This window comes from Vipera berus (assembly GCF_964194415.1).
Source record: "Vipera berus genome assembly, chromosome: 3".
Taxonomy (NCBI): domain Eukaryota; kingdom Metazoa; phylum Chordata; class Lepidosauria; order Squamata; family Viperidae; genus Vipera; species Vipera berus.
Genome location: NC_138204.1, coordinates 7,871,570 through 7,899,531, shown reverse-complemented (window position 1 = coordinate 7,899,531; position 27,962 = coordinate 7,871,570). Strand labels below are relative to the sequence as shown.

At 45.4% G+C, this 27,962-nt stretch overlaps 3 protein-coding genes across 3 annotated transcripts in view; 2 read left to right on the top strand and 1 right to left on the bottom strand.

Annotated features, from left to right (window-relative positions):
- NKAIN4 (sodium/potassium transporting ATPase interacting 4) overlaps positions 1 to 318 on the bottom strand; it is a 120,550-nt gene extending 120,232 nt beyond the window's left edge. Inside the window, exon 1 of the mRNA XM_081323850.1 lies at positions 179 to 318. Within this exon, the coding sequence (XP_081179976.1) occupies positions 179 to 232 (54 nt within the window). The 5' untranslated portion in view covers positions 233 to 318. The remainder of the gene's footprint in view (positions 1 to 178) is intronic.
- Positions 1 to 27,962, top strand: part of COL20A1 (collagen type XX alpha 1 chain) — a 532,145-nt gene that overhangs the window by 224,599 nt on the left and 279,584 nt on the right. The gene's annotated exons all lie outside the window — the stretch shown is intronic.
- ARFGAP1 (ARF GTPase activating protein 1) overlaps positions 20,490 to 27,962 on the top strand; it is a 52,033-nt gene continuing 44,560 nt past the window's right edge. Inside the window, exon 1 of the mRNA XM_081325187.1 lies at positions 20,490 to 20,622. The gene's annotated coding sequence lies outside the window, so the exon portion shown is untranslated. The remainder of the gene's footprint in view (positions 20,623 to 27,962) is intronic.

The following is a 27,962-nucleotide window of genomic DNA, read 5'->3' as shown; positions in this document are numbered from 1 at the left end:
CTGGGCGCTTCCCGGAGGCGAGTGGATTCGAAAGCCCAGGCGTCCGAGGATGGGTAGTGTAGTCCGGAGTGCGCCTGCGGAACGCGCTGCCCCAAGAGCTTAGGATCCGACACCTTTCCCCCCCCCCCACACACACTACTACTACTCCCGGACAGAGACGCAGCCCCTCGCCGCTTACCAGCTGTAAAGTGCAGAGGAAGATCAAAGTGCAGCGACCGGTGCAACATCCCATCTTGGCCCCTTCCCGGGTTCCCCGGGGGATCCGCGCTGGCTCCGGGCGCGGATTTCACCGAGCTGCGCTCCAAAGAGCCACCATCGCTCGTTCTCCGGCTCGGCTCGGCTGGAAAGAAGGGGAGAGCGCCGGAAAAGCGGCCGGAGAGCGAACCTCTTTCCCGGCCGCCAAGCAACCCTCCTCGCTCTCTCGCCCGGGGGAAACAAGCCCGGCTGCGCTCTGCTACTAACAGCTGCTGGGGACGCTTTGGAGAAGAACCCGGTTTTGCAAACTCTTCCTCGGCGGAGAAAGGAGAGAGGGAGGGGTGGGTGGGTAGGTGGGCGAGGGGCGAGCGCTTCTTAAAAGGGCAACGCCGGCTACAGGCGGGGTGGGGGGGGCAGGGTTGACTCAGCCTTCCATCCTTCCGAGGTAGGTAAAATGAGGACCCAGATTGTTGGGGGCAATAAGCTGACTTTGTAAAAAAAAATGCTGCTTGCCCCCCCCCCCCAAAGCCCTAATAAGCAGGCATATACATAGAAGGAAGGCTATCGCTAAGCACATTTGATTTGTGCTTCTTAGATTGTAAGCCGCCCTGAGTCTTCGGAGAAGGGCGGGATATAAATGGGATTAAAAGAAAATAAATAAAATAAACCCTCCTGCCTGAGCTAGATGCTCTTCCGTGCCGGGTGTCTGTCTCAGATCAGAGTCCCCTACCACCCCCGTAACCTGGTAACTGGGTTAATCCAATTCTGCCCTTTGCAGGTGGTCCCCGACTTTTTTTTTTTTAATTCCATTTATATCCCGCCCTTCTCTGAAGACTCAGGGCGGCTTACAATCTAAAGCACAAATCAATGTGCTTAGCAGTAGCCTTCATTCTATGTATATGCCTGCTTATTAGGGCTTTCGCCCCCCCCCAAGCGGCATTATTACAAAGTCAGCTTAATTGCCCCCAACAATCTGGGTCCTCATTTTACCTACCTCGGAAGGATGGAAGGCTGAGTCAACCTTGAGCCTGGTGGGACTCGAACCTGCACTCATTGCAGGCAGCTGGTGTTACTTAAGGAGGCATTAGCCCACTGCTCCATCAAGGCTCTATACAACCATGCCTTTAGTGACGGCCGGAAGTTAACGGCGGTACTGAAAAAGTCACTGGGGGATTGTGCCCCGGATTTATGATGGTCAAAGCACCCTCAACGGGCCTGTGGTCGAACTTTGGGTGCTTGGCCACCGGCACACGTACACTGTTGATGTCTGCCTAATCTGGGTAATGAAACATCTGCAAGAAAACCGCCAAGCTCAGAGAGCATCAAGGAGCCCACAGTCCTCCTCCTTCTCCTCCCTGCAAACACCACACTGCCTTCTAGCACTGATGATGTTCTCTAGTTGGGTAGTGAAACGTCTTCAAGAAAACATCCACTTTGGTTGATCGGTTTGCTGTTGGCTTCTTTGGCAGTTTGGGGGCATTTGTTTACTTGATTGTGGGTCTGATGTTAACCTTGGAGTTAAATCTAGGCTGATCTGGGTGCTGAATGCTGGTGGGGAGCTGCTTGGGTCTTTTTGTTCCCTTTTGGACTGCTTGATTGTCCCTTTTGCATAGTCTGTAGATGCTGTTAGCGTCTATGTGTCTGCTGATGGCTCACTTGTCTAGTTCTAGGATGATTAAAGGTAAAGGTAAAGGTAAAGGTTCCCCCGCACATGCGTGCTAGTCGTTTCCGACTCTAGGGGCCAGTGCTCATCTCCGTTTCAAAGCCGAAGAACCAGCGCTTGTCCGAGGACGTCTCCGTGGTCATGTGGCCGGCATGACTAGACGCCGAAGGCGCACGGAACGCTGTTACCTTCCCACCGTAGTGGTCCCTATTTTTCTACTTGCATTTTTACGTGCTTTCGAACTGCTAGGTTGGCAGAAGCTGGGACGAGTAACAGGCGCTCACTCTGCTACGCGGCACTCGGGATTCGACCCACCAAACTGCCGACCTTCTGATCGACAAGCTCAGCGTCCTAACCCACTGAGCCACCGCGTCCCTAGGATGATTACATTTCCCCAATTGAAACTATAGTTAAAATTGTCTGTTTGTTGGTAAAGGATTTTCATCATGTCTTCTGACTGCTAGTTGATGTCTGCCTATGCCAGGGGTCAGCAACCTGAAACAATGAAAGAGCCACTCGGAACCGGTTCCCTCACAAAAGGAAAAACTGGGAGCCACCAAAAACATGTGCACATGCGCATACATGCGTGCATGCGCAGAACAGGGCTTGACTGAAGAGTGGAGCCAAGGCGAGATATGCACCTACCCTGCATATTTGAATTGGTTGGTTGAACTTTTTTAGTCCCACTTTTTTTGGGGGGGACTGCACATGGCAGAGGACTGGGAGCTGCAGGAGATGGTTGAAAGAGCCGCATGCGGCTCCGGAGCCGCGGGTTGCAGACCTGTGGCCTATGCGATGTTCAAGAATCTGCCAAAGAAGCCAACAGTAAACAGCTCAATCAAAGGACCTCTAAGACCACCCCCACCAACACTGACAGGCAAGTCACCAGACTATAAACCAGGGGTCTTCAAACATGGCCCTTTTATGACTTGTGGACTTCAACTCCCAGAATTCCTCAGCCAGCATGCCTGGCTGAGGAATTCTGGGAGTTGAAGTCCATAAGTCATAAAAAGGCCAAGTTTGAAGACCCCTGCTATAAACTGACAGCAAACCACACTCCCTACTAGGGCCAAGTTTGAAGACCAATGATTTAGAGCTTAATTTCCTAATGAAAGACATTCAGAGGGGCTGATCTTAATTTGTAGGATTAATAATCAATGACATATCATACAATCATAGAATCATACATTGGGAAAGCACCTTAATAGTCATCTACTTTAGACTAAACCAGGGGTCTTCAAACGTGGCCCTTTTATGACTTGTGGACTTCAACTTCCAGAATTCCTCAGCCAGGCACGCTGGCTGAGGAATTCTGGGAGTTGAAGTCCACAAGTCATAAAAGGGCCAAGTTTGAAGACCCCTGGACTACACCTTTCAATGCTGGATCCTCTAAATGCTGGCTGGGGAATTCTGGGACTTGAAGTCCACAAGTCTTACAAGTGGCCAAAGTTGGATACCCCTGCTCTAAAGCATTTCTGAAGGTGAACATATAAGGTCCGTTGGAAGAACTTCAAGGAAGGCCAAGTTGCCACTTCAAGTGTTAGCCCTGTTGCACTGGGTTGTAATTCATGGAATCAGGAAGTTCCTCCTGACATCTGGCTTCAACCTTGTTAGCCTTGTAGTTTTAACTCACTGGTTCTGTCAGCAATCCCAGGGAAAGCAGACAGGAATCCTGACCAGATGAGCTAATTTTCCTGCATTGCACAGTTAAATTAACAGAACTGTTCCAAAATTGAAAATGCAAATATTCCACCATTTTTAACCATCCAATCAATTAAGGCAGGCCCTTCCTAAATTTCTGCCCTCCGTGTCCCTCAAGGCCAGCATTATAGGTAGTCCTCGATTTACAATGGCCGAAGTTCATTTAGTGATTGTTCAGTTACAACAGCACTGAAAAAAAAGTGACTTATGACCATTTTTCACCCTTATGACTGTTAGCAGCATCCCCACGGCCACGGGGTCAAAGTTCAGCCTCTTGGCAAATGACTCCAATTTATGATGCTTGGGATAGTCCTGGGGTCACGCGGTCCCCTTCTGTGACCTTCTGACAAGCAAAATCAATGGGGAAGCAACTGTGTTACTAACTGAACAACTGCGGTGAGTCGCTTAACAGTGGTGGCAAGAAAGGTCGTAAAATGGGCCCAAACTCCCTTAACAACTCTCTCCTTAACAACAGAAAATGTGGCCTCAACGGTGGTCATAAGTAGAGGATTACCTGTACAGGTTATGTGGGGGGGTAACAGAGGATAAGCCCATGCTGTCTTCTGTGTGACAACCTTTAGATACAAAGTTCTCTGTGGTTTCCCAAAGTCATCCCAGCTCCTTGAAGACCAGCATGCCAATGGTAATGAATTCTAAATGCTTAATATATTTTATCGGGGCTGGCTGGAAGACACCCACTTTCTTTGAGTGAATGGATCGGGTGAGAGGAAACTGAGAACCTACCATCTTAAGGAAAAGAATAATTGTTGCCCATCTAGATGAACAGAATCAGAGCTGTCATTCACTTAACAGCTGCAGTGATTTATTTATTTCACCAAATAACAGAGCTGGAAGGGACCTTGGAGGTCTTCTAGTCCAACCCCCTGCTCAGGCAGGAAACCCTATACCACTGGTCTGCAACCCGCAGCTCCGGAGCCGCATGCGGCTCTTTCAGCCGTCTCCTGCGGCTCCCAGTCCTCTGCCATGTGTAGTCCAAAAAAAAAAGTGGGACTAAAAAAGTTCAACCAATCAATTCAAATATGCAGGGTAGGTGCATATCTCGCCTTGGCTCCACTCTTCAGTCAAACCCTGTTCTGCGCATGCCCTATACCATTTCAGACAAATGGCTGTCCAGTCTCTTCTTAAGCATAAGCAAGATGCTGACCAGATAAGGAGGATGTCCACTTCGATCTCCATTGATAAAAGTTTGACTGGGAATGATGAGCACTGTAGTGGACACCGCTGGAAGCCTCCAGAGAATTATCAATGTCCCTCAAGACCGACCATAACAGAACAGAATAACAGAGTGGAAGGGATCTTGGAGGTCTTCTAGTCCAGGGGTCGGCAACCTGAAACAGTGAAAGAGCCACTCGGAACCGGTTCCCTCACAAAAGGAAAAACTGGGAGCCGCAAAAAATGTATGCGCATGTGCATACATGTGCGCATGTGCAGAACAGGGTTTGACTGAAGAGTGGAGCCAAGCTGAGATATGCACCTACCGTGCATATTTGAATTGATTGGTTGAAGTTTTTTAGTCCCACTTTTTTTTTGGGATTGCACATGGCAGAGGACTGGGAACCGCAGGAGATGGCTGAAAGAGCTGCATGCGGCTCCGCAGCCGCGGGTTGCAGACCTGTGTTCTAGTCCAACCCCCTGCTCAAGCAGGAAGCCCTATACAATTTAAGACAAACGGTTGTCCAATCTCTTCTTAAAAATCTCCTGTGTTGGACTATCCACAACTTCAGGAAGCAAGCCATTCCACTGATTCTCGCTGTCAGGAAATTCCTCCTTAGTTCTAGGTTGCTTCTCTCCTTGACTAGTTTCCATCCTTTGCTTCTTGTCCTGCCTTCTGGTGCTTTGGAGAATAGGTTGGCCCCCTCTGCTTTGTGGCAGCCCCTGAGATATTGGAACACTGCTGTCATGTCAAGTTAAATTAAGTTGTTAGAGGTGTAGTGTAGTGTAATCAGTGGTGGGATTCAGCCGGTTCGCACTGGTTTGGCAGAACCGGTAGCTAAATTTTTGCTGAGTTCGGAGAACTGGCTTAATGCACAGTGCTTCCAGAAGTCCATTCTAGGTAGGCATCGGAGGCCTGGAGGAGACCTCCCCAGCCTAGAATGGCCCACCGGAAGTGCATGGATGCCACTTCCGGAAGTCCATTCTAGGCCTCGGAGTCCCAGGCCTGCATCCAGTAAGAGAACCGGTTGTGCAGGTATATGAATCCCACCACTGAGTGTAGTGTAGTGTAGTGTAGTGTAGCGTGTCATCAGCTTAAAGTCATTTTGTTGCCATAAACGGCCAAATTCAACCCCTTCACAATGCTGTTGACCCTTATCTGATGGCAATTTAGTGTTGAACTTTAGTTGACCAGTTTTTTCTGTATAGGCTTGAATACATATCTTCTTTGATGCAACTTAATGGATGGTCCTGATGTTACGCCTGACATTTTCCAGCCCAATATGTTCCAAAGTCTTGAAATTACATTTTCCCCCCTGAATTTCTAGGCAACGTGTTATGGGGAGAAAGGAAGGGAATGTTATATTTAAAGTCCTTAAAGTAATTCTCATGGCCATTGTCCAAAGGGAGAAGGCAGAAGGCTTTTCAAGTCCACGGGATCTAAACCAATCTTTCTCAGATTTTCTGTAATCATGGCATGGTAAGTAAATATTTAGAACATGCAGGGATCGCCCAATTAAGCAAAAAATCTTTTCCTACATTTTTGTCCTTAAGGGCATTCTCATTTTTGGAGAGGTAATATAATGGCTGTGGTTGTGGTCACATGTGCTTACCATCTAGTTCTAAATTATATTTTGGCATTTATATTTATACAGAGTGTCCACAAAATTCTTGCACGGTTTTAAGGTTTAATAACTTCACTTGTATATAAGAAACAAACAATTTGTGAAATGCTACAGAAAGGGAAAATTGTTTAGGAGTTAGCATATTTATTTGGAGAAGGTTAATACGTAACATATTCACCGTGTTTCTGGATATAAAGCACACATGATTTTTAAGTTCTCCAAATATATTCTGCAATTGTCTTTGATTTATTGCACTGATCACATTTGTTATACTAGCATTTTGTCCAATAGCCATTTTTTAAAAAAAAAAAACCTCAAATAAATCCTCTGTCTTATACAAAATACATATACATACCCAGAATATTGACCAGTCTGGTAAAAAGCCAGTTCATAAGCAGGGATTAAACAGATCTCATCAAGATTGTTGAACCAGGATAGCTTCATCTTTCAAAGAAAAAAGTGTTTTTGCTAGCCCTTAGTGTGCAAATCCATAATTTTGATATTTCGATGATTTTTGAATTTTAGGTAGATTCAGATTCACTTTCACATTTTTGAACCATTTTCTTTTTTCTTTTTCTGTTTATTAAAACAAAATAGGTAAGTCCTTTTTGCATGCAGGTGTTTCTGTCCATATTTTTCATTTCTAGTAGAATGAAGTTGTCAGCCAAGGAATAAATCTTTCTAAATCTGTTCAGGAACCATAAAAAAAAAACTTTTACTGATCTACTCTTTTATTAAGAAACATACATATTATTCTTAATACAATCCACCAGACAAAATAATCCATCTTTCTCCAAATAAATATTTCACAAATATTAAATTTAAAGAAAGCTGGTACTTCTTTACTTCAAATGACCCCAGATCAATAACTTTTCAGCAGTCTCTGTCTGGATCAAAAGACTTCTTTGTGGCAAAATTCAGAGATATGCCAAAAAAAAAAAAGCTGGCGAAGGGAGGGGGAGGGGAGGAGGGAGGGAAGAAGGAAGGGAATGAAAGAAAGAGAAAGGGAACAAAAGAGAAAGAAAGAAAAAGAGCAAAAGGAAGGAGAAAGGAGAGAGAGAAAGAGACAAAGAAATAAAGAAAAAGAAAGGAAGGAGGGAGGGAGGGAGGGACGAGAAAAAGAAAGAAAGAAGGAAGGAATGGGATAATCATTTCTTTTTGTTTTGCTTTCAAAATTAAAAAATAATAATTGTGGGCTGTTTACGGAATCCGATCTGGAATTTATTTATTTTTTTTGCTCCAAAATATCCCATTTGCTGAGATATCATCCCATCCTGTAGGATCTTCAGAAATCTCACCACAGAGATCTCTGCCCTCCGTTCTTTTGTCCGGATTGGTAATTCCCTGCAGATTCCTAACAGCATGAAAAAAATTATATGGCAATTCCAATTCAGGAAAAAGATAAGAGCCACCCATCCAATTACTATCAGCTGGCTCTGAATAATCACTGCATTATACGTGAAGCATCTCTCTCAAAAACTCCCCGATTGGCTGAGGCAAAGGAAGAAGAAAAAATAGCTGTAGAATGAGCAGATTTCAGAGCAGGCTTTTCAACAGCAAATTAATGAATTCTATTGTATCATGGGTCCATGAAGTCACCCAGATTGACAAGGGGCTTTCTCTAGGCTGCATTTAGAGATCTGAAAGCAACGTTTGAGTCAATTCCCATGAGAGACTAGGATGGGAACTGGCAGATTCTCCTACAGACAGACCACTTCCTTTTCCAAATAATAATAAAGATGCTTTGTTAAAAACCCTAAAACATAAATGTGCAAGTGATGGAGGATTGACGGCTTATTCCATCCTCAGGCAGGATGGAACCTATGTACAAAAGGTGTATGTCTATATATAGACACGTGTGTGCGCGTGTCTACGTACAGTGTGTGTGTGTGTGTGGTATGTCCATGCATTTATAAACACACAGACGTGCACATATACGGGTAGCCCTTGACTTACAACCGCAACCGAGTTCAAACTTTCCTTTTCCTAAGCAAGACGCTTAAGTGAATTTTGGCCCACTTTACGTCCTTTCTTGCCACAGTTGTTAAGTGAATCGGGCTTCCCCACTGACTTTGCTTGAGAGAAGGTCGCAGAAAAGGATCACGGGACCCTGGGACCCTGCAGCCGTCATAAACAGGGAGTCGGTGGCCAAGCGTTCAAACTTTGATCACGTGACCACATAGATGCTGTAATGGTCGTGTGAAAAACGGTCGTCAATCCCTTTTTTTCAGTGCCACTGTAATTTCAGATGGTCACTAAACGAATGATTGTAAGTCGAGGACCGCCTGCATTTGTATGCTGTCTTTATTATATTTACAAGCAACTCAAAGCAACAAAGAAGGCCAGCACACCTTCCTGTTTTCTCCGCAACAAGTGGAGTGGGTCGGGCTGAGAAAGAGTGAATGGCTCAAAGCCACCAAACTTTGGCTTTTGTGCCTAAGGTGGAACTAGAACTCACAGTCTCCTGGTGATTGGCCCAAAGCCAACCAACCAGCTTTCATGCCTAAGGCGGGACTAGAACTCACAGTCTCCTGGTGATTGGCCCAAAGCCAACCAACCAGCTTTCATGCCTAAGGTGGGACTAGAACTCACAGTCTCCTGGTGATTGGCCCAAAGCCAACCAACCAGCTTTCATGCCTAATGCGGGACTAGAACTCACAGTCTCCTGGTGATTGGCCCAAAGCCAACCAACCAGCTTTCATGCCTAAGGCGGGACTAGAACTCAGTCTCCTGGTGATTGGCCCAAAGTCAACCAACCAGCTTTCATACCAAAGGTGGGACTAGAACTCACAGTTTCGTGGTGATTGGTCCACAGTCACCCAGTCGGCTTTCATGCCTAAGACGGGACTAGAACTGACGGTCTCCCACTTGCCAGCCTGGTGCGACTAGACCAGGTGTAGGCAACCTCGGCTCTTTTATGACTCATGGACTTCAACTCGCATAGCTATGCTATGCTGACTCAGGAATTCTGGGAGTTGAAGTCCATGAGTCATAAAAGAGCCGAGGTTGCCTACCCCTGGACTAGACCATACTGGCTCTTTTCTGTGAGTAAGAGTAACAGTGGAATAACAGTAACAGAGGTTGGTAGGGACCTTGGAGGTCATCTACTCCAACCCCCTTGCTCTTGCAAGACACCCCTGTATCATTTCACACCAAAGGCTGTCTAGTCTTTTCTTGAAAACTGCCAGTGTTGTTGCATCCACAACTTCTGAATGGAAGTTGTTCCACTGGTTAATTGTTCTCATTGTGATTTTATTTTTTTGCGGCTAGACTTAATTTAATTTTAATTTTATATTGTATTGTTTTTAAATTTTGCCTTGTAAACCGCCCTGAGTCCTTTGGGAGTAGGGCAGTATATAAACTAACTAACTAACTAACTAACTAACTAACTAACTAACTAAATAAATAAATAAATAAATTGTTAGGAAGTTTCTTCTTAATTCCAGGTTGCTTCTGTCTTTGGTCAGTTTTCATCCATTGCTTCTTGTCCTGCCTTCTGGTGCTTTGGAAAATAATTTGACCCCCTCTTCCTTCAAGGATCCCTTCCGTGATGGACCACCTAAGAGCCAAATTTGCATATCTGTTCCCAGCTGCAAATCTCTTGAGACTTCTTATGCAAATATCCAATAAATTGAAGGCTGGGTTTTGCACAGCAGCTATCAGGTCTGATACGTAACATTTTGTTATGGCCTTAACTGATGAAACAGCATCGCCTTACGCAACATAAAATAGATAACTATTGTGTAGCCAAGAATCTTTTAAGTCTACCATTTCCAGCATAAATCCTTTTGCTTTTCCTTGAGTAAATTATATTTTCTCTCTGAGATAAGCAGTCGAACAAGGGAAGGAGGGGGAATAGTGAGTGAGATTGTTGTTGTTTTTTTATTTTACTCAGAGCGCGTCAAACTAATACAAGCAGGCTTGTGTATTTTGCACCTGCGGCTGGCCATGAAAAATGAAGACACAATGAGAAAGAGATAAGGAGCAAGGAGGATTGTGTATCAAACAAACAAACAGAAAAAGTACAGAAAAGAGCAAGGAAGCAAAAAACCAGATCCTGCTGGGCACTGGAGGGGGAAAAGGCTTAAGCTGATGACAGGAGGAAATTTTTTATTTTATTTTTTATTTTAATCCCATTTATATCCCGCCCTTTCTCCGAAGACTCAGGGCGGCTTACAATTTAAAGCACAAATCAATGTGCTTAGCAATAGCCTTCATTCTATGTATATGCCTGCTTATTAGGGCTTTCACACACACCCCAAGCGGCATTATTACAAAGTCAGCTTAATTGCCCCCAACAATCTGGGTCCTCATTTTACCTACCTTGGAAGGATGGAAGGCTGAGTCAACCTTGAGCCTGGTGGGACTCGAACCTGCACTAATTGCAGGCAGCTGGTGTTACTTAAGCAGGCATTAGCCCACTGCTCCACCAAGGCTCTTTATCAAAGCATAAAGGCAAAACAGGTCCAGGAACATGTAACATGTACATCTGTGCACGTGTTCACACACTCACCCATACAGAGATTGTAGAATTGATAAGCCATTTTGCTCCACGTTTCTATTTACGTATTTAATACATTTTGATAGACAGCCATCTCATAGAGGTAGACCCCGACTTACGACCACCGTTGCTAAGCATGGCTGATTGTTAAATGAGTCGTGCTCTATTTGATGACCTTTTTTTTGCCATGGTCGTTAAGCAAATCACCACAGTCACTGAGGGAAGCACACAATCGTTAAGCAAATCTGGCTTCCCCCATTGGATTTGATCAGGGGTCTTCAAACTTGCCCCTTTTATGACTTGTGGACTTCAACTCCCAGAATGCCTGGCTGAGGAATTCTGGGAACTGAAGTCCACAAGTCATAAAAGGGCCAAGTTAGAAGACCCCTGGATTTGATTGTTGGAAGCTGGCTGGGAAGGCTGCAAATGGCAATCACATGATTCCAGGGAAATGCAATCCTCCTACATGAGGCTTGCCAAGGGCTTGAATTTTGATTATATAACAGCAAGGATGCTGTGACAGTCACAAGCGTGAGGACCACACCTGAATCACTTTCTTCAGTGCTATCATAACATCAAACAGTGGCTAAATCCATATAGGGCAGGGGTCTTCAAACTTGGCCCTTTTATGACTTGTGGACTTCAACTCCCAGAATTCCTCAGCCAGGCACGCTGGCTGAGGAATTCTGGGAGTTGAAGTCCACAAGTCATAAAAGGGCCAAGTTTGAAGACCCCTGATATAGAGGTACAGGTAATTCTTGACATACGACTGCAATGGAGCTTGCCAGTTACGGCTGTATCTCATGGTGGTTGTTAAAATGGGTCGGTCGCTGACTAACCTAGTTTTGTGACTTTTTTTGTGGCAGTCATTAAGGGAATGCTAGGGTCATTAAGGAAACATTTTGGTGGCTAAGCAAACTAAGGTCTTGCTGTGGGTGGTTTTGCGGTCATGTGACCACAGGATGCTGCAAAAGACAGTAAATGCAGCCATGGTGCCCAGGGCCCAAAGTTCAGTCATGTGATCACCGAGGAGGCCCGACCATCACTCACCACTGGAGATGGCTGACAGAGTAGAACAGGGGTGTCAAACTCGCAACGTCACATGATGTGTCGCAACGTATCGCAACTTTTTTTTGCCACTGCGGGCAATGGAGTGGGCGTGGTTTCGCTATGATGCATCTGGCCCATGGGCTGGCAGTTTGACACCCCTGGAGTAGAAGAACTCAGGTGTTACCCCCCCCGTTGATAGGGCTCGCAACTTGGGCGTCCTCCTGGATTCACGACTCAATTTTGAAGATCATATAGGAGCCGTGACCAGGGGGGCTTCTGCCCAGGTTCGCCTGGTGCGCCAGTTGCGACCCTATCTGGACCGAGATGCCCTACGCACAGTCACTCACGCGCTCGTGACCTCCCGTTTAGACTACTGCAACGCTCTCTACATGGGGCTGCCCTTGAGGACCACTCGGAGGCTTCAGCTGGTGCAGAATGCGGCCGCGCGAGTTGTGATGGGGGTTTCCCGATACTCCCATGTAACACCTCTACTCCGCGAGCTGCATTGGCTCCCGGTTGCCCTCTGGGTGAGATTCAAGGTGCTGGTGATGACCTATAAAGCCCTAAATGGCTTCGGTCCGGGATATCTGAGGGAACACCTGCTGCCGACATCAAGCTCCCTTCGTCCAGTGCGCTCCCACAGGGAGGGTCTTCTCAGGGTGCCACCGGTAAGAGATTGCCGGCGGACGACACCCAGGGATAGGGCCTTCTCAGTGGGTGCGCCTGCCCTTTGGAACCAGCTGCCCGCGGAGCTTAGGACTGCCCCCGACCTCCGTTCATTCCACCGGGACCTGAAGACCTGGCTCTTCGAGCTCTCTGGCCCAGGCTGAGAATTTTAATTTTAATTTTAATTTTAATTTTTAACTGGGGTTTTATTTGTTCAGGGACGGATATAATTTTTTAAATTGTTTTTAACTTTTGTATTTTTTGTTTTAATCACCCTGTAAACCGCCCTGAGTCCTTCGGGAAAGGGCGGTATATAAATATAATAAAATAAATAAATAAAATAAATCCCCGTCTCGTTTCTCTCTTGGGTTTTGTAGGCATGACTTTAGCACAGTTTTTAATAATATTTCAATGTTGGTTTGTTTTGATTTTTAACTATTTTTCACCTGTTTCTATAAATGTAAACTGCCCAGAGTGCAGGTTTATATATGCAGTTTATAGTCAGTTTGGTGTAGGGGTAGGCCACCTTGGCTCTTTTATGACTCGTGGACTTCAACTCCCAGAATTCCTGAGCCAGCATGACTCAGCTTGGAAATCTCTCCCTTTCCCCTCAGTGTGGCTGGCTCAGGAATTCTGGGAGTTGAAGTCCACGAGTCATAAAAGAGCCAAGGTTGCCTACCCCTGGTGTAGCGGCAAAGGCTTCTGGCTTAGAACTCAGGAGAACTGTGAGTTCTAGAGCTCCCTTAGGCATGAAAGCCAGCTAGGCGACGATGGGGCACTCATGCTACCTCATGGACAGATTCAACCAGTTTGAACTGGGAAACTGTAAGCATCCGAGTCCAAGCCAAATCCAAAAATGCCTGGCACTCAGACAAATCGGCCATCAACGGGCAAACTGAGAGAAACCACATTTACACACCTCTGAAAAGAGACATTAAAAAAGAAAACAAAAAGTCCAGAACATATCTTCACCAACAGCCAATATCCAGATAAGCAGGGATTAGCACCAGACAAGCAATCAAGGAGAAAACAATGCACTAATCAAGGGGGGAAAAAACCACGCCGCCATTAACATTGGCAGGGCAAGCTGCTATATATTAACAGGCAGCAAACCTCGCACTCATTAGCACTGATGATATTAGGCGGACAAACAGACCAAAGACTGCACAGTTTAACCTTGAGCTACAGACATCCTCTTCTACTGCAGGATTACTTCTACTTGCATTTCTGTAGATCCTCCGGGGAGCCTTAACATTCAACTCGTGCAGCGTTCACAGCGAACTACGAAGATGGGGTGCACGTCCACTGCTGATCAGTAGCACCAATGGCTTAACTTAATTCCTCTTCTAGCGTCCCATAAACCTTTTGAGACAGGGTATACTGTCAAGGCTTCATACTCACCCCAGCTCCTTTCCCACTGGTTAGCTGGCGACACAAGGCAACGCTTGGGAACTGCAATATGGGATTTGGAAGGGAAAGCGTCTCTAGGAATAGACGGTTTTGTCCAAGTAACAGGATAACAAAGTTGGAAGGCACCTTATAGATATTCTAGTCCAATCCCCTGCTCAGGCAGGAAACCTTTTACCCGTGGTGGCGAACCTATGGCACGCATACCACAGGCGGCACGCAGAGCCCTCTCTGTGGGCACGCGCGCCATCGTTCCAGTCCTAGGCTTTCAGCTGGGTTTTATAAAACCTTTTCGCTTTAGGCCTCCACCACCCTGTGCAAAAAAAAAAAGGTTCAATCAATCAATTTCAACTTCTCAGGGGGGGGCGGTGAAAGATCTCGCAAAGTTGGAATTGGTTGAACTTTTTAGTCCCACCCAGTCTGCTGTTACCACCGCAGCCACGCCCCCAGTTGGCCATGCCTACCCAATGGGCATGCCCACCCAGCACCTGACGATATATAAGTGAGTTTTGGGTTGCAGTTTGGGCACTTGGTCTCTAGAAGTTTTGCCATCACTGCCCTATACCAGGGGTAGGCAACCTCGGCTCTTTTATGACTCATGGACTTCAACTCCCAGAATTCTCAGGAATTCTGGGAGTTGAAGTCCATGAGTCATAAAAGAGCCGAGGTTGCCTACCCCTGCCCTATGCCATTTCAGACAAATGGTTGTCTATTCTCTTCTCACAAACCTCCAGTGATGGACTACTCACAACTTCTGGAGGCAAGTAGTTCCACTGGTTATTTGTTCTCACTGTCAGGAAATTCCTCCTTAGTTTTAGGTTGGATCTCTCCGTGAGAAGTTTCCATCTGTTACTTCTTTGTCCTGCCTTCAGGAGCTTTGAATCACCGGGGAAGTACCTGAGGATTGGAAAAAGGGCTGATGTGGTTCCCATCTTCAAGAAAGGGGGGGGGGGAAACCAGACCCAGGAAATTACAGACCAATCAGTCTAACATCAATACCCGGGAAGATCCTGGAAAAGAATAAAAAAACAGATCTGGGAACAACTCGAAGCAAACAAAGTTATAACTGGCAGCCGGCACGGGTTTCTTAAAAACAGTTCATGCCAAACCAAACTTATTTTATTCTTTCATAAAGTCACCAAATTAGTCAAACCACCGAAACACTGTGGACAGAGTACACTTAGACTTCAGTAAGGCATTCGACAAAGTAGACCACCACCCTCTGCTTAGTAAGCTAGAAAGAGGTGGAATATAGACAACATCACCACCAGATGGATCTGTAGCTGGCTGACAAACTGTACTCAATGAGTAGTCCTCAATGGTACTACATCCACATGGAGAGAAGTAAGCAGTGGGATACCACTGTCTTAGGCCCTGAGTCTTCGGAGAAGGGCGGGATATAAATGGAATTAAAATAAAAAAATAAAAATAAATAAAATAAATGACTTAGATGAGGGAATAAAAGGGGAACTCATCAAATTTGCAGATGACACTAAACTGGCAGGAATTTAGGCAAGAAACTGGCATTTAGGCAAGGAAAACCAAATGTACAGGTATAGTATAGGGGGTACCTTGCTCAATAGTAGTAACTGTGAGAGGACCTTGGAGTCCTAGTAGACAATCAGTTGACCATGAGCCAGCAGTGTGCAGCAGCAGCCAAAAAAGCTAATACAATCCTGGGTTATATAAACAGAGGCATAGAATCAAGATCACATGAAGTATTAGTGCCGCTTTACAAAGCCCTAGTAAGACCACACCTGGAATACTGCAACCAATTTTGGTCACCATACTACAAAAAAGATGTTGAGACGTTGGAAAAAGTTCAGAGAAGAGCAACTAAGATGATCCAAGGCCTGGAGACTAAAACATATGAAGAACGGCTGCAGGACTTGGGTTTGGCTAGTCTAGAGAAAAGAAGGACCAGGGGGGACATGATAGCAGTATTCCAGTATTTGAGGGGCTGCCACAAAGAAGAGGGGGTCAAATTATTCCCCAAAGCCCCAGAGGGCAGGACAAGAAACAATGATTGGAAACTGATCAAAGAGAGAAGCAACCTGGAATTAAGGAGAAAGTTCCTGACAGTGAGGACAATTAACCAGTGGAACAGCTTACCTCCAGAAATCACGAGTGCTCCATCACTGGAGTTTTTTAAGAAAGAGACTGGACAGTCACTTGTCTGAGATGGTATAGGTTCTCCTGCTTGAGCGGGGGGCTGGACCAGAAGATCTCCAAGGTCCCTTCCAGCTCTATTCTATTCTATTCTATTCTATTCTATTCTATTCTATTCTATTCTATTCTATTCTATTCTATTCTATTCTATTCTATTCTATTCTATTCTATTCTATTCTATTCTATTCTATTTCTTTGTGGCAGCCCCTTGAATATTGGAAGACTATCATGTCACCCCTAGGCCTTCTTTTAATTAAACTAGACATATCCAATAATGGCAACTGTTCTACGTATATTTTATCCTCCAGCCCCCTAATCATCTTTGTTGCTCTTCTCTGCACTCTTTCTAGAGTCTCAACACCTTTTTTACATCATGGCCACCAAAACTGGATGCACTATACCAAGGCATTGTAAAGTGGTATTAATACTTCACGTGATCTTGATTCTATCCCTCTGTTAATGCAGCCTAGGACTGCGTTGGCTTTTTTGGCAGCTGCAGCACATGGCTGGCTGATATTTAAGCAATTGTCCACTAGGACTCCGAGATCCCTCTGACAGTTACTGGCTACTCACAGGGCCAAGCACCACCTATTCTACACCTGTGCACCAAACACAGCATTGTACGCCACTGAGTAAGCTCTGCTCCTTTCATAAAAGCAATTCTTGACTTCCGACTGTCACTGAACGCAGAATTACAGTTGAAAGTTGTAGCAATCATATAAACAAATGGTTGTAAGATGAGGCCTGCCTGACCCTCTGTTGGGAGGCACAAGTTTTATGTTTTCACACCTTGGCAGCAAGTTCTATAAATTTGCTTGTCAAACTGTTATTTTTTCTCCAGCTCTTTTTCTTCTCTTTCTTTTAAGTTCCAAGCCAATGGGAGAATCCCCCAGATTTGGGTGTTTCCATCCCACAACAGACTGGGCGGCTATTAAGTTTAACTCTAAGCAAAACTGTGCTAAATTGAAGCTAGTTTGCCGAGTCAATTAACCCACTCCCCATTGCAACTCCATCGACCCAGTTAAGTGTAACGTGGGGAGCCTGTAAATCAAAGTAATGCTGAAGCTTGCAAATTGCCTGGGGTAATTTGATCATATACACAATTGAATTCTCTGGAGCAGTGTTTTTTTCAAACTTGGCATCTTTTAAGATGTGCAGACTTCAGCTGGCTGGGGAATTCTGGGAGTTGAAGTCCGCCCACCTTAAAGTTGCCAAGTTTGAAAAACAAAAACAAAAACACTGCTCTGGAGCATATGTGAATGTTCTTCGATTTAATCCAAGGCTGAATGACAGAATCAGAGACAGAAACACAGGGCAAAATCAAAATTCAAACAGAGGTTAGCAATGGAGTTGCATAAGGACTATCTAACAGCGCCCCCTTGAGGCCAGTTGCATAAATTGTTCCATGACATTACTAAATGAAACCTTGTCAACTTTACAGGTTGTGGACTTCAACTCCCAGAATTCCTCAGCCAGGCATGCTGGCTGAGGAATTCTGGGAGTTGAAGTCCCCAAGTCGTAAAGTTGCCAAGGTTGGAGATCCTTGCCCTATCAGATTTGTTTTGTTGTTATTCAGTCGCTAAGTTGTGCCCGACTCTTTGCGACCCTACGGACCACAGCACACCAGGCCTCCCCTGTCTCCATTTTCCGAGCCTGCCCAAATTCATGCATCAATGACACTATCTAATCTTCTCCTCCTCTGCCCTCCCCTTCTCCTTTTGCCTACCATCTTCCCCAATGTCAGGGTCTTCTCCAAGGAGTCCTCCCATCTCACTTGGTGGTCAAAGGACTTGAGCTTCAGCTTCTGTCTCTGGCCTTCTAAAGAGCAGTCAGGGTTGATCTCCTCTAGGACCCACTGATTGGATCTCCTTGCCGTCCAAGAGTCTTCTCCAACACCACAATTCAAAAGCATCAATTCTTGTGAGCTCAGCCTTCCTTATGGTCCAGCTCTCACAGCCATACATTACTCCTGGGAAAGCCGTAGCTCTGACTATATGAATTTTTGTCAGCAAGGTGATGTCTCTGCTTTTTAATATGCTATCTAGGTTTGTTCATAGCTTAGTTTTATTTATTTATTTATTTATTTATTTATTTATTTATACATACATACATACATACATACATACATACATACATACATACATACTGGAAGGCTATACCAAGGAACAGCACTCCTCCTCCTCTGATCCAATCTGGAAACAAGAAAGAATTTCCTGGCAGTGAGAATAATTGATCAATGGAACAGTTTGCTTCCCGGAGTTGTGAGCGTCCCATTGCTGGAGGTTTTCAAGAAAAGATTGGAAAACCATTTATCCAGGATAGTATAAGGACTCTTGCCATGGGGGGGGGGGGAGGTTTGCAGGTGTTATAGACTAGAACACCTCCAAAGCCCTATTGAAGAAAAAAATCTTCATCAGGGTCCAAAATGGCAACTGCTTTAGAAAGAAGGTTGCAGTTTATTGAAGAGGAGAGCCAGACAGAAAGATGGCTCTAGAAAAAAAGAGAGTAAGCAAATGTAGGGAATGGGGTTTTATACCCTCCGGAGCCTTTTGTTTGGAGTTGTTTCCTGTTTGAGGCTTTATATTTCCTGTGTCATGTATTCTGACCTGAGTGTGAGTGTGCCCTTTTGGCATCTGTGGGTTAATCCTATAGTTTGGATGGAGTAGGTAGATTTTAGGTGTCTTTGCCTTCCTAAGCTTCTAGCTGGAGGGCTCCAACCTTCCCGAATGGATTGTTACATCTGCATTTCTATAGACCTGGTTTCTGCCTGGGGGAAGCAGACTTGGGGCAATTAAGAAAAACTGGGCATGCTTTTCAGCCTCTTTAAGATCCTTTGAGGAAATATAATATTCTGCCCTTTTAATATTTCCTTCTCTGGGGTGGGGGCTGACTTCCCACAGCACCTTCTCGCCCTTTGATTCATTTCGCAGAGCCTTTTCTGAAAAGGCTGCTCAATCGGCTTTTCTCTGGGCAGGCGTACTGTAACTTTACAGCTTTCGTGCAAAACTGGAAAGATACTACCAGTCGGATCCCGCCTTAAATCATTTCAGTTCTTTCCATATATGCTTTGTTGTTGTTAGTTGTGAAGTTGTGTCCGACCCATCGCGACCCTATGGACAATGTTCCTCCACGCCTTCCTGTCCTCTACCATCTTCTGGAGTCCATTTAAGCTCATGCCTACTGCTTTAGTGACTCCATCCAGCCACCTCATTCTCTGTCGTCCCGTTCTTCTCTTGCCCTCCATCTTTCCCAGCATTAGGCTCTTCTCCAGTGAGTCCTTCCTTCTCATTAGGTGGCCAAAGTATTTGAGTTTTAGCTTCAGGATCTGGCCTTCTAAAGAGCAGTCAGGGTTGATCTCCTCTAGGACTGACCGGTTTGATCGCCTTGCAGTCCAAGGAACTCGCAGGAGTCTTCTCCAGCACCATAGTTCAAAGGCTTCAATTCTTTGGCGCTCAGCCTTTTTTATGGTCCAACTTTCACTGCCATACATTGCAACTGGGAAGACCATAGCCTTGACTATACGCACTTTTGTTGACAGGGTGATGTCTCTGCTTTTTAGTGTGCTGTCTAGATTTGCCATGGCTTTCCTCCAGAGGAGCAAGCGTCTTTTAATTTCTTGGCTACAGTCCCCATCTGCAGTGATCCTGGAGCCCAGGAAAATAAAATCTGTCACTACCTCCATTTCTTCCCCATCTATTTGCCAGGAATTGAGAGGGCCAGATGCCATGATCCTGGTTTTCTTAATGTTAAGTTTCAACCCAAGTTTTGCACTCTCCTTCTTCACTCGCAACAAGAGGCTCTTTAGTTCCTCTTCACTTTCTGCCATTAGAGTGGTATCATCTGCATATATGCTACCCAGCCCTAATTCCTTTTCCTTTACGCTGTCCATACCCAGCACCCCGCCCATCTACAGTTCCCACGTTCGTCTCTAGTTAGGGCACGTGTGAAACCCGCACACCCGGGAATCACCCGTGCAGAAGCGCCTGCCGCGCCTCCCCACCAATGAGCGCCTCTTTCGCCGGCTCGCGCGGAACTCACCAATCCGCTCGCCGGCTCCTTGCCACGTCACCGGTCCTTCTTTCATCACACACCCCCCCCACCGCCGCTTTTCTCCTCCCCCTCGGGCTCGCGGCCCTGTCCACCCCCCACTCCAGCGTCGAGACGTCGTATTTCAGGCGGAGGCGGGCCCTGGACGCATGCGCGCGCCGTCTTGCGGTCTCTTTCTTTCCCCATTCCCTTTCCCCTCCCCACCCCCACATTCTCGTGGCTTGGCAAACTTACCCGGCATCCTTTGCAAAGTGGCAACGTAGCCGGCCGTGGCAAAGACGGCGCCTGCGCAGTGAGAGGCGAGAGGAAAAAAAAAGAAAAAAAAAGCCGGCTGAGAGGTTTCCCCGGCCGGTTGACGGACTGAGGGCAAACGGTGGTTCGCTCGCCGACTCCGGAGTAGCCGCTTTTGCCTTTCGCCTAGTCGGGTATGTCCCAAGCTGAGGGAAACGGGGAAGGGGAGGGGGCTTTTCTCCCTCCCCTCAGGCTACATCCAGCCCCCCTCCCCCTCCCCTCCTCAGCCCCTTCCCCTTTTGCCCCCCCTTTTTTCCCCCTATGGGGGGATCCGGGTTAAATCTTGGCTCCGCTCAAGACTGTGGCGCCTGTGGGGAGGGAGGTGGGCCACCAGCCCCCCCCAACCCCCGGTGGGGTTCCCCAGGGATCTGCTCGAATGCCTTGGAAAGGGGGGGGTAAATTTGCTGGGCACCCCCATTTGGGTGGGAAGGCTGATCCCCTTACAACAGGGCTCTTCAAACCTGGCCCTTTTATGACTTGTGGACTTCAACTCCCAGAATTCCTCAGCCAATGTGTCTGGCTGAGGAATTCTGGGAGTTGAAGTCCACAAGTCATAAAAGGGCCAAGTTTGAAGAGCCCTGCCTTACAAGAAAGACAGCAAGGAAATCCAGATTGGGCTCTTCCCCCTTTCCCACCCCCCCCACCCCCCCCACCCCCCCCACCCCCCCCACCCCCGCAGAAAGAGGCGGGAGAAATAATGAATGAAAATTACCAGGGCCAAATTATCAGCTTTTCTGCCTTCAAGACTCTCTGCCACCAATGCATAATTTTTTTTAAAAAAAAAGGTGGTGGGGGGGAAGAGAGATGGGAGGTCCTGGGTTTGCTCATGGTTCTCGCCTTCTCTCTCCCCCCCCCCCCAGAAAAAAAAATAATAATCTTGGAATAATAGTCGGTGGCAGATTCAGGTCCTGCTTGGATGGGGAGGGGGGCTGCAGGCGAAAACGCTGGGCGCTTTTGAGGATGCCTGGAAGGAAAGCCTCAATTCAGTTGCTCATCTTATCTTGCCTGCTGTCTTCTCCTATGGGGGGGGGGTCTTAACAATTAATTTGTCAGTTGTTGTGTCTTACGGTTAAATGATTGTAACTGTGATTTGTAACTGTAACTGTAACTTATCTATTCGAACAAGCCGGCCTGGCCTGATGGGTTTGGGTTTTAACATTATTTTAACTAACCTACAACATTGGGCACAATCACTTAACTTTAAATCTTGTATCCTGTATTCTTATTTTTATTGCCCTGTACACCGCCCTGAGTCCTTCAGGAGAAGGGCGGTATATAAATCAAATAAATAAATAAATAAATAAATAAATTTGTGGTCTGTGACCTATTGCTTGCTGAGCTTATGCGCTGGCAGTGCTTTTTTTGTAAAAGAAAAAGGTGCCGGAACTCACACATGTTATACAACCTGCCTTGCCTACCCTACAAGGTTCCATCCAAAAAAGGTGCCGGAACTCCGTTCTGAGCGTTCTATGAGAAAAAAAGCTCTGTGCGCCGGAGACATATTCTTTGTGTGTCCAATCACACTTGGCTAATAAAAAATTATTCTGTTCTATTCCATTCCCATCCCATCCCATCTCTCCAAATCGTGATAAATTGGGGTTTCTGTTTATTCGGCCTGCTTTGCATCCCACCCTGAGGATCTTTCCCATTTCTGGGCACAGTGGGCTAAAAAGGATTCAGAAGAATTGGAGCAGGTTCCGACAAGGGGTGGCGGAGGTGATTAGGAACCTATAGATAGTCCTCGACTTACAACCATTCATTTAGCGACCGTTTGAAGTTGCAACAGCACTGAAAAAAAAAGTGACTTATCACTGTTTTTCACACTTAGGAGCGTTGCACCATCCCCATGGTCACGTGATCAAAATTTGAATGCTTGGCAATTGGCATGTAATTGTGACGCTTGCGGGGGTCCTGGGTGTCATGCGATCACTTTTTGCGACCTTCTGACAAGCAAAGTCAATGGGGAAGCCAGATTCACTTAACTGCAGTATTACTAACTTAACAATTGCAGTGATTCACTTAACAGCTGTGGCAAGAAAGGTCCCAAAATGGAGCAAAACTCACTTAACAGTCTTGCTTAACAATGGAAATTTGGGGCTCAATTGTCATAAGTTGAGAACTACCTGCAGTTTTGTGAAGAGAGATGGAAAGAATTGAAGTTGTTTAGCTTTGACCAAAAAGATGTCGGGGCAATATGATAATAATGTTGGAAAAGTATCGTCTCTTCCTCCCCCCCCCCCGTGAGCTTTAAGATGGGTGGCCATACAGATCTTTTAAATAAATTAGTGTCTCACAGAAGCTCAAGACCTGTGCTCTTTCATTCCAGAGGGCAGTCATGGACTAATGCATTTAGGTAACAGAAAGTAAACTTCGATTTACGGCACTTTTAGAAAAAATAAATCCTAACAGTAGAAGCACTTTGACAGCAGAACTGTCAATGTAAAGATGTAGCCTGGCCCAAGTGAAGTCAAGGTAACCATTTAACTTGGATAACCTGGATTCCTGCCCTAGGCAGGGGTTGAAATTCAGTGGCTCAGATGATGTCTTTCTTCCTGATTTTGTGGCGAAAAAAAACCAAACATTTTATGGTGAAAGGAAAGATGTTGAGTCTCTGGAAAGAGTGCAAAGAGCAACAAAGATGATTAGGGGACTGGAGGCTAAGACATACGAAGAACAGTTGCAGGAATTGGGTAAGCCTACTTTAATGAAAAAAATGGGTGACATGATAGCAATCTTCCAATATTTGAGGGGCTGCGACATAGGAGAGGAGGGTCAATCTTATCCTCCAAAGCACCTGAAGGCAAGACAAGAAACAATGGATGGAAACTAATCAAGGAGAGAACTAAGGAGAAATGTTCTGACAGTTAGAACAATTAATCAGTAGAATGGCTTGCTTTCTGAAGCTGTGGGTGCTCCATCCCTAGAGGTTTCTATAACCATATCTCTGAGATGGTATAGGGCAGGGGGTCTTCAAACGTGGCCCTTTTATGACTTGTGGACTTCCCAGAATTCCTCAGCCAGCGTGCCTCACCACTCTCTGGACAGCCTTCCTGTCCGAAACAGTAGTATTTCAAAACCAGACTGTAATACAATACAACAGCATGCTTTTAATCGTCCCTGTGCAGAAAGTGGTAAGGACAGGAGAAGGAAGATGTGTTCTTCTTGTACGATGCAGAAAATGCAGGCTCTGCTGTGCCCGCTTTACTAGTGTCTCACTGTTAAGCGACCAAACTAACATTAAATAATGTTATGACATAAAACCTGCATGACTTTGGAATACTGGAGCTACTCGAAATGATTCTTGCCGTGGCATTTCTACTTTGGGCCTCTCCAAATAGAAGATTTATGTGTAGAAATAAAAACAAAAGTGAGCTAATAGCAAGAAATAATTACTAGCCGGGAAATAATATAATAAAAGTAGTCCCCGACTTACAACCGCAGATGGGACTGGAACTTGCATTGCTAAGCAGTGTGGTCATTAGGTGAGTCACGCCCAATTTTACAGTCTTTTTTTGCCACAAGGTGGCAAAAGTGAAATCACACCTTAAGTCAATCCGGTTTCCCCCAATTGACTTTGGTTGTCAGAAGCTCCTGGAGGGGAAGGTTGCAAACCGCAATCACACAATGCCTGGAATGCTGCAATTGTCACAGATACTGATTGTCAGGTGCCCAAATTTTTATCACATTCTTGCTGGGCCACTTGCGTGGTCATAAGTACAAGGACTGGTCATTAACCACTATTTTCAGCAACGTCGTAACTTTGAACGATTATTAAATGGTTGTAAGTCGGGGACTATCTGTATTATCTTTTCACATTTCACAAAGGTACAGTAACCCCATTTCTGTTTAGGCTACCAAGGTTTGCAGGAGACAACCTCTAAGACTGGGGTCCCCAACCTGGGCAACTTTAAGACCTGTGGACTTCAACTCCCAGAATTCTCCAGCCAGCCGGCTGGGGAATTCTGGGAGTTGAAGTCCACAAGTCTTAAAGTTGCCCAGGTTGGGGACCTCTACTCTAAGAGGTTAACTCCTGCCGTGTACATTCTTCATAAAGATTTGGGGTTCTCTTTCATTGCACCACAGGCTGTTGCCAAGTTTTAATTGCCTTGTTTCATTAAAAGAAGAAAGATACTGCTGACCCTTGGCCAAAAATAATGCAGTCTAATTCTCTTCATCTTGTCCTCTCTGTCTGTCTCTCTCTCTTTGGCAATCCTCCATGTATTCCACAAAGCTTAGCACCTTGACAGTACTTTGATTATAGCAGTCATTTAAAAGAAATGACCGCTTCAAATCTGAAACGGACAAGTGCCAAGAAGTCACCTTTCTGAACCCACTTGTCACCTGTTCTTTCAGATTGTACAGGTTTCCTTGTGAATGCTGATTGACTGCCCAGATTTTATTTCGATTTTTAGGTTTTTGCAGCTTCAGTTGGGGCAAATCTAAGCAGGCTGCAGCAAAAATGGCAACAATATCAGCAGCATCTAAATTGGCATGTAAATAAATAAGCACATCTTAATAATCTCAATTCCATGGAACCTCATCGGATCACTATTAATTTATTAGTGCAACCAGTCACCACAAGTGCAATCAATTCTCACACCACAATTTCAAATACTGCAAAAAGCCAGTTTTTTTTTAAAAAAAATTTCCTGAATATTAGGAATGTCCCCTTCATGGATTACTGCCTTGTCGTGGCGAAGGGGCTTGCGTAATTCAATGAAGCTATGAGCTATGCCGTGCAGGGCCACCCAAGACGGACAGGTCATAGCAGAGAGTTCTGACAAAACGTGATCCACTGGAGAAGGAAATGGCAACCCACTCCAGTATCTTTGCCATGAAAACCCTATGGACAGTACCAAAAGGCAAAACGATATGACGCTGGAAGATGAGCCCCTCAGGTCGGAAGGCGTTCAATATGCTACTGGGGAAGAGCAGAGGGCTAGTACTAGTAGCGCCAGAAAGAATGAAGCGACTGGGCCAAAGCCGAAAGGACGCTCAGCTGTGGATGTGTCTGGTGGTGAAAGGAAAGTCCGATGCTGTAAAGATTTTTTCTCCATAGGAACCTGGAATGTAAGATCCATGAATCAAGGAAAACTGGACGTGGTCAAACAAGAGATGACAAGACTGAACATCGACATCTTAGGTATCAGCGAACTAAAATGGACAGGAATGGGTGAATTTAATTCAGATGACCATCAGGTATACTACTGTGGGCAAGAATCCTTCAGAAGAAATGGAGTAGCCTTCATAGTCAATAAAAGAGTAGGAAAAGCAATACTGGGATACAATCCTCAAAATGGCAGAATGATCTCAGTTCGAATCCAAGGCAAACCATTCAATATCACAGTAGTCCAAGTCTATGCCCCAACCACCAGTGCTGAAGAGGATGAAATTGACCAGTTCTATGAAGCACTACAGCACCTTATAGAACTAACACCAAAAAATGATGTTCTTATCATCATGGGGGATTGGAATGCTAAAGTAGGAAGCCAAAAGATAACCGGAATAACAGGCAAGTTTGGCCTTGGAGTGCAAAATGAAGCAGGGCACAGGCTGATAGAATTCTGTCAAGAGAATACGATGGTCATAGCAAACACTCTTTTCCAACAACCCAAGAGACGGCTCTACACATGGACATCACCAGATGGTCAACACAGAAATCAGATTGACTATATGCTCTGCAGCCAAAGATGGAGAAGCTCTATACAGTCAGTAAAAACAAGACCAGGAGCTGACTGTGGCTCAGACCATGAGCTTCTCCTTGCAAAGTTTAGGCTTAAACTGAAGAAAGTAGGGAAAAGCACTAGGCCAGTCAGGTATGAATTAAATCATATCCCTGTTGAATATACAGTAGAGGTGACAAATAGATTTAAGGAATTAGATCTGATAGACAGAGTGCCTGAAGAACTATGGACAGAGGTTCGTGACATTGTACAACAGGTAGCAACCAAAACCATCCCAAAGAAAAAGAAATGCAAGAAAGCAAAATGGCTGTCTGAGGAAGCTTTGCAAATAGCTGAGGAAAGGAGGGAAGCAAAAGGCAAGGGAGAAAAAGAAAGATACACCCAATTGAATGCAGAATTCCAGAGAATAGCTAGAAGAGATAAGAATGCCTTCTTAAATGAACAGTGCAAAGAAATAGAAGAAAACAATAGAATAGGGAGGACCAGAGATCTTTTCAAGAAAATTGGAGAAATGAAGGGAACGTTTAATGCAAAAATGGGCATGATAAAGGACCAAAATGGCAGGGACCTAACAGAGGCAGAAGAGATTAAGAAGAGGTGGCAAAATTACACAGAAGAACTATACAAGAATGAGCTTAACGTCCCTGATAATCACAATGAGGTGGTCACTGACCTCGAGCCAGACATCCTAGAATGTGAAGTGAAGTGGGCCTTAGAAAAGCTGAGCAACAACAAAGCTAGTGGAGGTGACAGTATTCCAGCTGAGCTATTCAAAATCTTAAAAGACGATGCAGTAAAAGTGCTACACTCAATTTGCCAGCAAATTTGGAAAACTCAACAATGGCCACAGGATTGGAAAAGATCAGTTTACATTCCAATTCCAAAGAAAGGCAGTGCCAAAGAATGTTCAAACTATCGCACCATTGCACTCATTTCTCATGCCAGTAAAGTCATGCTTAAAATCCTACAAGCTAGACTTCAGCAGTATGTGGATCGAGAACTACCAGAAGTGCAGGCAGGATTTCGAAGAGGCAGAGGAACTAGAGATCAAATTGCCAACATACGCTGGATCATGGAGAAAGCTAGGGAGTTCCAGAAAAACATCTACTTCTGCTTCATTGACTATGCTAAAGCCTTTGATTGTGTGGATCATAACAAACTGTGGCAAGTTCTTAAAGAGATGGGAGTACCAGACCATCTTATTTGTCTCTTGAGAAACCTATATGCGGGTCAAGAAGCAACAGTGAGAACTGGACACGGAACCACTGATTGGTTCAAAATTGGGAAAGGAGTCCGGCAAGGCTGTATACTGTCGCCCTGCCTATTTAACTTATATGCAGAGCACATCATGAGAAAGGCAGGGCTAGATGAATCAAAAGTTGGAATTAAGATTGCCGGAAGAAATATCAACAACCTAAGATACGCAGATGATACCACTCTAATGGCAGAAAGTGAAGAAGAACTAAAGAGCCTCTTGTTGCAGGTGAAGAAGGAGAGTGCAAAACTTGGGTTGAAACTTAACATTAAGAAAACCAAGATCATGGCATCTGGCCCTCTCAATTCCTGGCAAATAGATGGGGAAGAAATGGAGGTAGTGACAGATTTTATTTTCCTGGGCTCCAAGATCACTGCAGATGGGGACTGTAGCCAAGAAATTAAAAGACGCTTGCTCCTGGGGAGGAAAGCCATGGCAAATCTAGACAGCACACTAAAAAGCAGAGACATCACCCTGTCAACAAAAGTGCGTATAGTCAAGGCTATGGTCTTCCCAGTTGCAATGTATGGCAGTG